Below are 14,599 nucleotides of genomic sequence, written 5' to 3'. Positions count from 1 at the left end.
CAGCACACACACTCACGCCACCTGATTCCAGCTAACGGGCAGCTGACAAGGTCTGACCAAACTGATAGCAACTGGGAAGATGAATTATCAGTATTTTCCTGAAAGTTAGCTGAGGATGACAAGTCATTCTGAGGCTCAAAGGCAAAAGCAAACTGTACAATATTGATTTTTGTTATTGTTGTTCTAACACACCCCTATCAGAAACAGGACGCAGCTGCACACCAGCTCCTGGTCTCTGCAAGGAATCACTGCCTCACAAGGTACAGCCTTTTACATGTGAAGTGGTCTAGCTTAGCCGTTGCTTATGGTCTATGGACACTTGAGCTAATTACAGCCAAGCTGAACAGGACAATAAAGGCCATTGTCTCCCGGGCCAGGCGAGGTGCTGAGGGCTTACTCACCTTACTTAGTATATGTGATCACCTGGAGTGATACTATCTTTCCACTTTACAGATGAGAAAACTCAGCCAAGGCTTGGAAGAATGACAGCTCCCCCAAAGAGCAAACACACTAGCAAGCAGCAAGGGGCATCCAACCCAACACTGGGCTTCCCACCCCAGCAGAACCCACCCCGCGTGGCTATCCAGCCTTTCCATTTCTCAGCAGGAGAAAGTCAAGCAATATGGGACTCATGGCAAGAAAGTAGGGAGAGGGCGGGTCTGAACTCCATCTATACATACCCATCCCACCGGGATGTACCTCCCAAGGCCACATAGTAAGGGTCACTTTGTCGTCTAGATGTCTCCTAGTCACTGGCTTCCAAAACCTGTTCCTCAGAGTCTTAGGATTCAGTCAAGGTTTTGGGGAGGCCGCCCTTTAGGGACAAGGCAAGGGCCACAGAGGAAGCTGAGTGGGTGTAATTCTGGCCCCAAATCCTCCCTTGAACTGAATCTGATGCATCATTTTATACACTGAAGTGCTGTTTAGGAATGGCTTGTGGAGATAAAAACAGTGCAGGGTTCTCAGCTCTTCTGCAAGTTTGGAAAGCATTGCTCTGGCCAAGGAACTTCCACAGAACACAGGTCCTCCAGGCCCCAATCCAGCCCTGAGCACCTAAGGACGTTGATGACAACCCGTGCATGACTGAGGGGGCTGCTTCCTGCCTGGCCACTGCTCTCTTCTGCCCCTCATCTGGATAACTGGCTGTGACCCTGGACTTGACAAAGATACCACTAGTACAGCCCCTAACTTGTAATTAGACAAATTAACAGGGCCAGGGGGTTATGCGTTAAGCTTACCTGGCACAGCAGCTGCCATGGAATCTGTAGAAATACAGGAACGGGAAGTCCGGGACGCTGAAGAGGTCACCTGAGGGTCACAGCAAGGGTGAGACAATGGCCCCCACACACCCTGCCCCCAGCTGCCCCAGGACACACAGGTGAGGTCTTTAGCACAGCAGCCATCGGAACACTGAGCCGCCCGGCACTGAATTCCCTCTGCCATTCCCAGTGTTTCTGTGTTAATGGCTTAAATCATCTTAAAGTAAGAGAATGATGATCGGAATGCCTGTTTAGCATGAGTCTGCCCTGCATGGGCCCATACGCTAAAGGGTCTACATACTACATCTCTTTCAGTCCTTGCAATAACTCTCTGGTATTCCAGGCTCCCCATTCAGTTGGTGGTCAGAGAAGTTAAGGATTTGTCTAGGACTGCACAACTCTTTTTTTTTTTTTTTTTTTTTTAAGATTTTATTTATTTATTTATTTATTTGACAGAGAGAGAGAGATCACAAGTAGGCGGAGAGTCAGGCAGAGAGAGAGAGAGAGAAGCAGGCTCCCGCTGAGCAAAGAGCCCGATGCGGGGCTCGATCCCAGGACCCTGAGATCATGACCTGAGCCGAAGGCAGCGGCTTAATCCACTGAGCCACCCAGGCGCCCCTAGGACTGCACAACTCTTGAACGGGGAAGCCAGAACGTACACCCAGTCACTCCAAACCCTAGTCTTTGCTCATCACCTGGTGGCCATCCCTGCCCAAGGCAGAGTGTAGGACGGAAAGAATCTTTAAAAAAAAAAAAAAAATGTGGTCTATTCTTTTCTGCCTTATGTCTAAAAAAAGATTAGGAATGCATGCCTCTGACATCTTTTTCTCATTCTGTGTTTAATTACTGCACAGACGGCAGAGGGGCCAGACCAACCATGCTTACTCATTCGGGTTTAAGGTCTAAAGGGTACATTTATTTCTAGTGAAGTAAGTTCATTCTTTTAGTTCCACTTGGTGCAAGAGGAAATAATCACACATTTTGGCCGCTTCCCTCTCTGGAATGTGAACTTGGTCGCAAACAAGAAGTCAGGAGATTAAAAAAGCAGAAAGCCTTCCAAAAATGTCCAGAGAAAAGGAATTAAGCCTTTCCACAGCAGAGAGCCTCATCCTCCCGAAGCTGGAGTTTCTGAGACTCGAGAGGAGGCAGACCTTCAGACCCCCTGTCGTTCAGATTTGGATGGAGCGGAGCAAGAAAGGCGATCTTCCTAAGGACACAGCACGTTAGGTGCTCAGTGTAACAACTTAGAGACCGTCATTCGTTCACTGCTGCACTTAAATCAAGAGTTTCAGAACAAGACACAAGGGGCTGCTACATTTCCTTAGAGATCGAACCAATTTCAAATAATTCAACCACTGCTTGGGAAGGAAAGTCCTGAATTCCGTTTCCCTAGAGGGTTTTGTTTTTGTTTTTGTTTTTTATCACAACTATGGTTTTGTTTTGTTTTGTTTCGTTTGTACATATGTGTGTGTGCTTAACAACAAAGGGGAGGGTCTCCTGGGATCTGGTTTTCATGCAGCCCAACAAGAGGTTCAGAGCACTCGCTTTCTTCCTGCCACGGCTCCCCTGAAGGCTTCCATGGTCCCCATGGCCGGCGCTTTGCCTCATGGAGGGGCTTTGCAAATGACATCATCAGGCTCGTGGCATGAAGAGCATGATTTCTGTGGGGGTCCTTTTCCACGCAGAAGCGACAGGGAGGCAACTGGGGGCACCCCAGCCCCAGAGGGCGGCCACAGCATCCCTGTGCAGGCGGGCAAAGGGACAGTCCATGCAGGGCTTCGCTCTGTCTCTCTGGCAGCTGTGGTTCTTGGCCCCCTTCCAGCTTCCCTTTCAGTGTGAGGGACATGGCAGTGCAGTCGTGTGGTGATGAGAAGGGCAGAGAGGAGATAAGCTGAGTGCAGGGCCTCAAGACTCCTCGGGCACTGCTTCTCTTGGCACCCAGACTCCCATTGGCATGGGGTTCGCTGCGCACTGGCAGCCTGCCCAGCCCCTACTCCCCTCATACCCGTGGTGTTAGGACGAACCCCGGCCTCAGCTGAGTGCTACTGAACCAGCAGCTCATGAAAGCAAACAACTCCCCTTGCCTTCCTCTGCAGAGAATGCTCCCCTAATTGGCTCTGCTGGTCCTTAATTTTAAATGTGCCCCAAATGCTTCCCCTCTGATGCCGTTAGCCTGGCTCCTCCTTTTCCCCAATTCTTCAAAAAGCAGGAGACACGCCACCTCCACCCGGCAGAGGTTAATGACCGCGCTACAGAGGGCCCTGACGATGAGGCAGCGTGGGGCTGGCCAGCCCAAACTCATGACAACGACCACCAGGGACCTGGAAAATTGGTAAAGGTGCTCAAAAGACAACACCCCTGCACCAGCTATCGTGGAAGGCACAATTACAGCATAAATTACGTAGCATATTCATTACAGGTGGACAGATAGTGACCAAACACTTCCAGACACTGCCCTGTGCTCATCACGGAATGACCGGTGCTTTTGTGGGCCACGGTTAAAATTCTACTGACTTCAGACTGAGGGAGTGAATTCAATTTCTCTGACAATCAGAGCATGAAACAGCCACAGGGAAAAGTGTGGCCCCATCTTACCACAGTCAAGACTAACAGATATTTGAACATCAAGAGAACTTCCTCTCACCAGATTTTAGCCCTGGGAACCAGCAGGAAAATGGAAGGTCGGGTCCAAGAAGTAATCAGCACTACCTGCTTTGTCTCGCACATAAGCAATAGGCACACCAGGCAGCAAGGTCATTTCTGGGTCCGGTTCCTGTGGGTCTCTCTGCTCTCTGGGCCCTTGAAATCCTCCCTCTTGAACACACAACAGAGGGGGCCTGATACAAAGACAAAATGCAAACTTTCAAACAGAAGAATAATTTCTCTTCTCCACTAGTGCTTAAAATGGTCCAAGGGGAAGCAAGGTTCTTGAAGCCTCTGCGTGAATCATGAGGTTAAATGACAGGAGGGGAAGGTGGATTCCATCCACCAAGGAGCAAACGCAGTACCCGAAGGGGGCAATGTGGCAGGGTCTGCACTCCAGATAAAGAAAACCATCTACCTGATCCCTACCACCGTCTCCCAGTGCACTTACAAATATGACCCAAAGGGCCATATCTGCAACTACAGAAGCACTTCTCTTTCCAGGCACTCGGGAATGAGTGAGAAGGGCAGCTCAGTCAAGGGCATTATTATCAAGAGACCAAGCAGACTAGCTAAAATAAGACTGAACACCAAACATTAGTGACAATGTGGAGGAACTGGAACTCTCTGACACTGCTGAGTAGGAGTGTAAAATGGTAGAAACACTTCAGAAAACTGGCACTCTCTTAAAAGTTAAAGGTACATCTATTCTAAGACACAGAAATTCTATTCCTAGGTATTTATCAAAGAGACATGAAAACATAAGTCCACAAAAAAGTCTTGTATAAGAACATCCGTGGGGGAAGGCACCTGGCTGGCTCGGTCGGGAGAATGTGTGACTTGATCTCAGGTTTGTAGGTTCGAGTCCCACGTTGGGTGTACAGATTACCTAAAAATAAATCTTTAAAAAGAAATTGAAACAAGAATGTTCATGGAAGCTTTATTCATAATAGCCAAAAACTGGAAACCCTGCAAGCAAGCATCAGCAGGCAGACGGATAAACAAAAGGCGTGACGTTTGCACACTAGCGCCCTCCTCAGTAATAAAAGGGAATCAGTTAGTGAAGCGTACACAACCTAGATAAATCTCAGAATGCTACACTGAAGAAAGAGCCAGACACAAAGGAACACTCTCTGTGTGTTTCCATTTATATGAGGCTCCGGGATAAACAGTAATCAGATCCGTGGTGGCTTGGGTGGTGGTAATGAGGAAGGGGCAGGAGGAAACTTTCTATAGTGACAGAAATGCTCTATATCTTCATGGGAGTGTAAGCTACACAGGTGTACCTTTGTCAAAGTTGATCGACATAAGATAGGTGCATTTCATATACATAAATTATACCTCAATATTTTTTTGAGAGATACAGTATGCACATGCAAGCGGGGCGGGGGTTGGGCACAGGAAGAGGTAGAAAGAGAATCTGAAGCTGACTCCATGCTCAGTGTGGAGCCTGACACAGAACTCGATCTCACGACCCTGAGATCATGACCTGAGCGGAAACCAAGAGTTGGACACTTAACCAGCTGAGCCACACTGGCGCCCCTATACCTCAATTTTTTAATGCTTCAAAAGTACTACTAAATAATTAAGATACAAGTGAAAAAAAAGAAGAGGTGAAAAGAAATGGAAAGGAACAAAGCCCTGCTTTAAAATATTAGCAACTGTGCGGCACCTGGCTCAGAGCAAGTAACTCCTGATCTCGGGGTTGTGAATCTGAACCCCACATTGGGTGTAGAGATTACTTAAATAAAACTTTAAAAATTTTTTAAAAATAAAAGTGCCATCAACTGTTAACAGATCCTTCGTAAAAACACTGCACCCACGAGCCCTAAGGGCTTACTGTGTCTTAACTGGTGCAGGTGTGGGGACTCAGGGATATGCTTTCCCTGATACTCAGGCCCTGCTGGGGACATTTTAGATGGAAAGTGTAATAAGCAAGTGGGAAAAGAATAAAGGATCACTCTAACTTAAAAACAGGCTAGACCACCCATGGGTCCAATGAGAAAGGTAACAAATTAGAAGGAACTAGAGCTGTCCCACCACAGCAGTCCTTGAGTACTTCTGGAGGTGAGAGGTTTTCCTCCAGTGTTTTATTTGCTTAAACTTTGTAATCAGTTGTATACTGTTATGAGAAAACATTATCAGGACCCATCAAAGAGTTGAGGGTAATTGACCTAGTTTTATAAAGCTGAGAAAATGGACTCCCCAGTACTCTTCTAGATTCTGAGAGTCCATCAACTCAAATTTCTACCTTAATCATCCATCTGCCTTAGTGATCCACTCTACCCAACAAATACAACCATTTTACTATTCCTGAGTGCTTTTTGAAGCAAAAAGCCACTGCTTACAGTTGCTCAGGTTGTGCACTGCACAACCTCAAAGCAGAGCACTATTTAGCTAGATCAAAATTGTTATGTGGCAGCCCTGAGAGTTTCTAAAAGTTAAAGTTAATCAAAATCTAGACAGTCTTCTTTTCAGGTGGATTTCACAAGTAGTTTCCCTATTCTAGTCAGGATTGTTTTGCTACTCAACATTCCTGATCCAAGCAAGCCCGTAAGGACCAGCCCATTGATAGTAAGGTTTCAAGTCAGTGGCACCCCACTGACCAGAGGCAAAAAGAAAAACACTGATCTATGTCTTTAAGGCCCCTTGGCATACAATTTCTAGAAGTTCTAAGAAAGCAACAAACGGGATCACAGTGACCACTCGCAGAACACCTTCATACACAAAAAATAGGTGAAATTTTACAGTGTTTCCTTGGGATCCTCGTGGGTTAGAAGCTGGACTTTGTGCTGGGATAGATGGAAATCTTCAGCTTCTTCTGGAAGGCAGACACCAGCTTGTACAGAACCCCACACGCACCTTCACCAGGGCCTCCACTTGACCCTGATATTGAGGCCTGAAGGCCTCCTGATCCCTACAGCTTTGGGGCATCCTTTCACTGGGAAGCCTCAGCCACCTACAGCAAGAGGCCAAGCAAGAAGCCAAGACCACCTCGTCTGTTGCCACCAGAGTCACAGCTGGTCTTTCAGGCCAGCAAGATCCTTCTCAGGAGCCCGGCTTTCTTCACCTGCCTGGCCTCTTCAGAGACAATCCCCTCAGCCACCTGAAAAACTGCAACACAGCAAACATCCACATCTAGAAGTCCCTCCGGAGAAGTGTGCCCAGTCTCTCTGATGAATCCCACAGGATTTACAACTCCCTGAGCTGCCCACCACAGACCCATCAATCATTCACCAGACAAGTGACCAAAGCCTGCAGAAGGAATGGGACTAAGCATCTGATGTCCATGCTTTTTTTTTTTTTTAATATAATCTGGAGGAAAATTAATCTTTGTAAATATCTTTTTCTGGTATAACTGAGTTTCAAACAGGTTCTCAAAATAAGAGTGATTTGTTTTTTAGCCCCTATACATTTTTTTTTTTTTTTTTTTTTGGAGAGAGAGAAAGAGTGAAGAGGGAGAAGAGAGAGAGAGAAGGAAAGAATCTTAAGCAGGCTCCATGTTCAGCTTGGAGGGGAATGCAGAACTCAATCTCACAACTCTGTGATCATGACCTGAGCCAAAATCAAGAATCAGATCCCTAACCAACAAGTCACACAGGAGCCCCATAACCCCCATACATTTAAAAAAATTCAGTGGTTTGGGGGCACCTGGGTGGCTCAGTTGTTGAGCAGCTGCCTTCGGCTCAGGTCATGATCTCAGGGTCCTAGGATCGAGCCCCCCATCAGGCTCCCTGCTCAGCGGGAAGCCTGCGTCTCCCTCTCCCACCCTACTGCTTGTTCTTTCTCACGCTGTGTCTCTGTCAAATAAAAAAATAAGATCTTTTTTAAAAATTCAGTAGATTTTAGCATGTTATCCGAGTTGTACAACCATCACCACTACTGAATTCCAGAACATTTCATCACCTCAAAAAGAATCCGGAGCCTATCTTAAATTACTCTTCTGCCCAGGCCATTCTACGACCATAAGCTGTTGACCACTTTGTGTGCCCAGAGAGTATATCCTTGCACTAACCTAAAAGTTCAGCAGTAACTCAAGGTGAAATGTGGAAATGCTGGCCAAACTGTATAAACTATTACTAGCATCCCTATGCTCAGAAACTGGTGGACAAACGCCCCTCAAACCAAGAGAAGCCTGGGGTGGCTCAGTCGGTTAAATGTCTGATTCTTGATTTCCGCTCAGGTTGTGATCTCAGGGTTGTGAGTTCAAGCCCCACATTGGGCTCTGCGCTGAGCCTGGAGCCTGCTTAAGATTCTCTCTCTCCTTCTCCCTCTGCTCCCTGGCCCCTCGCATGTGTGCATGCACAGACATTCTCTCTCTCTCTCTCAAAAACAGAACAAAGTAAAAACAAAATCCAAGAGAAGCTCTCACAGGAAATTTTTAAAAATCGCATTTAAGTATTCACTCACTCAGGAGACTTTCTAATAAACCACAGGATCCCTGAAAAAAGAAGCATTTAAAAAGAAAAACCTGGGAGAAGGGTCAGGACCTAAATTCCAGTCTTTCTCCGCTACGCCTCCCCTGCTCCCCTTGGCCACATCCCTTAACTGCTCCGGGCTCCAAGTTCCCAATTTGCAAAAGAAGGTGGCAACGCAGATAATCACTAAGACTCCTTCCAGCTCTGAGAATCGTGAGTAACAAATGAACGAGCATCACCTCTTAGTCCAAAGGCAGAGTGATTTCTTTAGGTGAGAATTAGTCACCCCAGTCCACCACTAATTCCACAGGCAGCAAATGTGCATGCAGCTCGAGGAGAACCAACGAACCTTCCAAAGGCTTTGACCAAAACCTCTTTGCAAGGGGGAGGGTCTTCGGGGGCTCGTGAGTATCTCTTGGATGGCGACCTCCTGACGGCATGAAAGAATGACAGGAGGCACGCGCCAAGGCATAGAAGCTGTGGCACAGGTGAGGGGAAACGGGTAGCGTTCACATCATGGGTTTCATATGATTTTTGTTTTGCTAAGGATAGGTTTTCAACACGAGTGTGCAGAGGGCACTCAACAGCAAACCTCATAGTCGGGAGACAGCCCCAGGCTGGGGGAATGGGCAGAAAACAGCAGGTGTGCATCACAGTGGGAAAGTATGGAGTAAGGCTCTGAGAAAAGAAATTCAAGGTATCCTCATGAGACACGGGTTCAGATGGGTCAGATACGACCAAGAAACACTGCGTTGCTACCGACAGTTTCCTTGGGAGACTAGTTCAAATAATCTGAAACAGCTAAAGGCACCAGCAGAAAGCTGTCATCGTTTTGGGCACAACGGGAGCTGGAAAGGGCTTTAGAAATAAGCCAGTTCACCTTTCTCATTTTAACTGACACTCTGAGGGCTTGGGAAATGCCTTAAGCCCAGCAAACGGCCAACAAACATGGGTTGAAGGAGCCTGACTGATGAAATGTGCATTTCCAGCCATACCGCACGCAGATACTATTTCGTGACATTTGGCATTAACTTCAAAACCTTTCAGAGTAAAAAACCACAATGGAACAGAGTATTGCAGGTGATTCCTGAATCCGGGAAACAATTATAAAATAACCAAGGCAGCCAACAGGGCAAAGGTAAGCTTTAAAATCTGACTTCCTTCATCAATGATGAATATCATATGATTGCGTATGATGAAAATGTACGAAAGGATGTCAGTCGGCAGTAGGGTGAATCTGAACTTTTCCACCAAATCCTTTCCCACTAGGACTGAGGCAATTCTGGATGTTTGAAGAAGGAACTTTAGAAAAAGAGAACATGAGCACTAGTTTATCCAGCAGATAACAAGCCTGTCTGGACAGCTGAGGCCGCACTAGATGAAAACACAGACTACAAAATTCAAGAAGGGGTAAGAATAAATTCACGGGCGATGGATCCACAAGGGGTCATTGAGACCAGTTTCCAGCACGTGGGCCATGCCTAACCCCGGAGCTCCCATCCTGGCAGGCAAACCACGCTCTCTCACAGAATCTCCCTCAGAGATACAACTGGGTCACAGCGCTGGGTTGAATGGGCCACAGAAAACAAACGGACTTACCTGTGGGATGAGACGCAAGTCCCAGAAGCACCACGCTGAAAATGGAAGAGCAGAGCAGTAAGAAGTCTTCCCCCAGCACCGAGAAAACAACAACACACATTTCTGCCCATTCTGCTCAGAAACAGTGAAATCTGCCTAAAAGCTGATTATCCATAGAGAATGGTCTCACTCAACAGTGAGAGGGTGAGATCTCCTGACATGCCTCGGTTTTGGGCAAGGGGGCTCACCGTACGCCGTGATGGGCCAAGGACCCACGCCCCACTCTGAGGCCAGCCTTGGGCCGTTATCACCATGCTCACCTAATCTGCCAAGAGTATGTATAAGCTCAACAAAGCAGACTCTCAATTACAGATTGGCTGCAATGAAAAAACTAGCTGTTGAGCATGAGGTATGTGTGATTACCATAAAATTAGTTCTGTAGAAGGTAAGCTAGATTTCCCACAGGATGATCCATCCCACCCACCATGTGCCTAGAAACTACCTGGACTGATGGGCAATGGAACCGAAAAGGATGAAGAAGAGGAGGAGTGTTTCTCTGACACTGGCCCTATTGGTCCTTGGTATTCTCCCATCTTCCTCTCTGGAAGCTTCTCCCGTCTCCCAGGAAGTACCCGCCGACTGCACCTTCACACTGCCCTGGGTCACCCCAGAGTCACCTTCTTCCATCACAATTCCATGCTGCCCAGCTGGCTATCTGGGTAGAGGTTAGGAATACAACTTTTTATCCAAGGATAGGAGGGAATTTTTAAAAATTTTAATGCCAGGTAGCCTACGCTGGTCCTTCTGCTGGCTGGACATCAGAATAGCCAACACCCTGGCTAGGCTCTCTAAGGGCAAGATCTGGGCATCAACCGGTTTTCTCCCTGGGTGGAAACTTACACCCCTGGGTGCACTCAAAGGCACCAGGATGGAGAACCATCAAAGTCTCTAGCTGGTGACATTATAGGCAGTGTGGAGGACAGTTTGAACAGGGAAGCCACGGTTAGTGTGACAGGGCTGCCCCCTCTCTACCCCGGGGTTAACTCCTTGCACCATTTCAGTTTTTCTCAATTTCTTCCTTTCCTCTGCCCCTGAAGTGCAGGTTCTCTGATGGCTCAGAGGAGGGGTGCCATGCGAAGAGGCAGGAGGAGAGGAGGGTCAGGAGAAAGGCAGTGAGAATGCTGGTCATTCAGAAGTCGTGGGTTTGTTAGACAGGCCTTACACGTAGCTGCAAAACACACACACACTACAAACAAGACTAAAGACGTTCTGTCCTTCGCTGGCCATCTCTTCTTTCTTTGGCAAACACGGACCCTGTACATACACACTCCATTATTTTATCTCACTGGATCCCCTTTTGGTTAGAACTCCTATGGCAGGACAGAGGAGGCCCCTTTCCATCCCCAAGTAACTCCCAGGGCTTGCTCTGGTATCCCAAATCCCATCACTGGCATCATCGCAAAGGATGTTCCCAAAGTAAAATATTAGGGGACAAAAGTAAGAAGAAATAATTAAATGAAAGGGTTGATCCTCTCATTCCTGTTGGAGTTTGGCAAATCTACTGGCATACCACTCCTAATTCCTCCACTGTGACCTCCTATGGGAAAGAACCACATTTTATTCCTTCTGGATCCCAAGTGCCTAGCGGGACGAGACATAGGGCAGGCACTGCGTATGTTTTTGGAATTGTAGTTATTCACCTTAAGAGTATTCATGGTGGGCATAGGTTATACCTTGAAGCTCCCTATATTTCTAAGACTATATGTGACATGTAAACGCTAAGAAGAAATTATAAGCCTGTAAAAGGCATATCATGACAGACAGCAGACTTTTAAAATGCATTCAACAGCTGTTTATTGACTGTCCAGTCAGTGCCGGCTACTGTTCTAATTTGGGGATATGGCAATGAACAAAACAGAAAACCTTCCTCTCTTTCCCATATAGGAAATATAATGGGGAAAGAGGAGAAAAATGTGTTCTCTACAGGTTGAAGTCCAATCAAAGTCAGAGCCTGACAGAACCCGTGTCTATTTCCCTCTGACACACACACACACACACCCAGTTTCATCTGCAAAATGGTGGTGTGGGGGGGGAGTAGCAACAGGGAACATATGATAATTTTATATTTAACGTTTAATAATGTCTGTAAAAATGGTATTGGGCATGCATTCCATAATATTCATTCCTTATAAATTACCTAAATTTCTTAAAATTTCTAGACATTCTGTTTATTTTCAGCCTCAGATCCAACCTCCTCCTTTATTCCTTCCTTCATCCATATGCCATACGGCGCCATGGACAGCTCCAACCTCTGGCTTCTGGCTCGTGGTGAGCTCCCTTCAGTCTCCACCTCAGGCCCAACCCACACACTAGGACACGTACTCGTGTGTGGACAGGTGAGCCTGCAAGTCCACCCTCCACGCATACCCTGTCCCCCACTAATACCCTGTCTTTGGACACTTCTTGGGTCTAGGAATGTGCTGGTAAGATAGAAGGCCTGGGAATCAAGCCCAGGACCACTTGAGCAGGGAATTCTAGGTCCCAGGCTAGAAGGGAGGATGTGGGCCCTGGGAAGTAATGTCCCCTTAGCCTTACAGACTTCAGCACCCATGGGGAAAGGCATGGCCTTCTGAACTCTGGAGCCAGAAAGAGGTCCCTCTTGCCTGGTCTACGGATAGAACTACAATTTGGTTTTCTCAACTTCTAGTCATCTCACAAATTATTTAGCTTGCCTCTCTGGTAGGCACCCTGGCTCAGAACTCTCTAATCAAAATATTATTGGGAACTAAAAATCCGTTAGCTCTAGAAAGACAGGAGTTGTTTCTTGAAAACTTAAGTTATATTTTACCTGAACATATAGTTTAAGTACTGCTGGTCAATGTCGCTAAGGAGTTAGAAAAAAAAAAAAGAGAGAGAGAGAGAGATAAGACATGTAAAATAACAGAAGTGTTTTACATACACAAAAGAGGCATTATATTCTAGTAAATTATATCTATGGTTAAGTTTCTACATTTAAAAATTGTCAATAAATTGTATGAAGTATACTTTATATTCAAAACTTTTTCCTGGCTTGTTTTTAAAAAAACACTTCCTAGTTAATAGTTATCACAAACATTTTTACCTGTGACAGATTATCTCCTACATGTACATTTTCCACTCCGAAAGGAGAGTCAAGTCTCTCAGGCCATTGACTGGCTCCCAGGGCCACCATATTTGACAGATAAAAATACAGGACACCCAAATAAATCTGAATCTCATATAAGGAATCCCGTTCAAGTATACTCCAAATATTGCATGGGCTACAGTTATACTAAAAAAAGGACTCACTGGGATACCTGGGTGGCTCAGTTGGTTAAACGGCTGCCTTCGGCTCAGGTCATGATCCCAGCGTCCTGGGATCGAGTCCCACATCGGGCTCCTTGCTCGGCAGGGAGCCTGCTTCTCCATCTGCCTCTAGCCTGCCACTCTGTCTGCCTGTGCTTGAGCTCTGTAGCTCTCTCTCTCTCTAACAAAAAAAAAAAAAAAAAAAAAAAAAAAAGGATTCACTACTTCCCTGAAATTCAAATTTAACTGGGCATTCTATATTTTATCTGGCAACTTCGCTGGTTTTTTGCTGCAGAAGCCCTTCACTGAAAGAACAAAAGGTGTTCTAAGGACTGAAAGTCACAACCTCTGAGAATATAATCTCCTCCCAGGGGTCCTTCTGGTGACCCCAAAAACCCAGAGGCCAGGGGGCCAGTCCGGGGCCGCTGAATCTCCCAGCTGCAGGCCGACCCATGCCAGGACTCCTCTCTCTTTCATTGACATTTGTCTGTTGTCTGCTGTGTTGACTGAGCAACAAAGCTCTCATTTTACCCCAGCACAGAGCTCAGGACTGGGGGAACTTCTGGGTCTGAAAGAAGTCAAGTTAGAAAGGGGCTGAGGAAACAAGAACAAAAAGTTGGCCTCTGAGCTGGAAGAAGTAAACTGGGGCCCCAAAGCAGCAGATCACATAATTTTTATAAAAATGTCATCTGAACAGCTGCCCCTGCAGGAAGAGGCCAGGGGCTCCCCTGCTCTTCACCTACTGATGATAGTGGGTAGGATCAGGTGCTGGTGGTGCCCGCATGCAAGGGCCCAAAAGCAGGAGAAATGGCCCTGGGGGCCCCCGATTGCCATGCAGAGTCTCCAGCTGAACAGAACAAGCTCACGACACCGTGGGTCTCACCCCTTTGCTTGAACTGAACAACCCACCCACCACACTAGAAAAGGTTTACCTTAGTGCGCTGGGTTTCCGGACCTTCTGCAATATCTTATATGCCCCTGAAAACGAAGCGGTGCGTGTTACTGGCACAGGACATTCTGCGTAAGGGGCTGCCTGCACCTGCGGGGAAGCAGGAAAACCACAAGGGCGAGGGCAGCTCTTCCCGAGAGGGTCACCTCCCACCCCACCGACAGGGGGCGGTACCACCGCTCTGTGGGGGGGAGCCCAGGATGCCAGTACAGTAATGCCCTGTGATGACCGTTCAGTACAGAGAGGGCTGGGCTGGGAGGGCTCGTGATCCGCAGAAGGACACAGTTCACAGGCAGGTTTCAGCTTCCTTTGCCAGGTGCACAGGAGGAAGGGACACGCGGCATTTCTGAACCGTGTGTAGCCAAAGCAGGGCCCTGCTCCCCCTAAGACTCCAGACAGGAAAAACTAAACGGATGACTGGAAATGAA

The 14,599-nt window shown here is 47.1% G+C and overlaps 1 protein-coding gene across 5 annotated transcripts in view; it reads right to left on the bottom strand.

Moving 5' to 3' along the window:
* Positions 1 to 14,599, bottom strand: part of TMEM241 (transmembrane protein 241) — a 111,582-nt gene that overhangs the window by 43,980 nt on the left and 53,003 nt on the right. For 2 of the 5 annotated variants that reach the window (XM_059139305.1, XM_059139307.1), the window contains exons 9-14: positions 14,155 to 14,200; positions 12,747 to 12,782; positions 9,920 to 9,954; positions 4,713 to 4,803; positions 3,969 to 4,096; positions 1,239 to 1,308 (exon numbers count right to left, since the gene is read on the bottom strand). In XM_059139305.1, coding sequence (XP_058995288.1) covers positions 1,239 to 1,308; positions 3,969 to 4,096; positions 4,713 to 4,803; positions 9,920 to 9,954; positions 12,747 to 12,782; positions 14,155 to 14,200 — 406 coding nt within the window. The remainder of the gene's footprint in view (positions 1 to 1,238; positions 1,309 to 3,968; positions 4,097 to 4,712; positions 4,804 to 9,919; positions 9,955 to 12,746; positions 12,783 to 14,154; positions 14,201 to 14,599) is intronic. The other 3 variants (XM_059139306.1, XM_059139309.1, XM_059139308.1) reach the window with 2 other exon arrangements.

Source organism: Mustela lutreola, chromosome 11, assembly GCF_030435805.1.
Source record: "Mustela lutreola isolate mMusLut2 chromosome 11, mMusLut2.pri, whole genome shotgun sequence".
In the NCBI taxonomy this organism is placed as follows: Eukaryota; Metazoa; Chordata; class Mammalia; order Carnivora; family Mustelidae; genus Mustela; species Mustela lutreola.
Note: the sequence above shows the minus strand (reverse complement) of the source record. Positions and strands in the feature narration are given on the sequence as shown.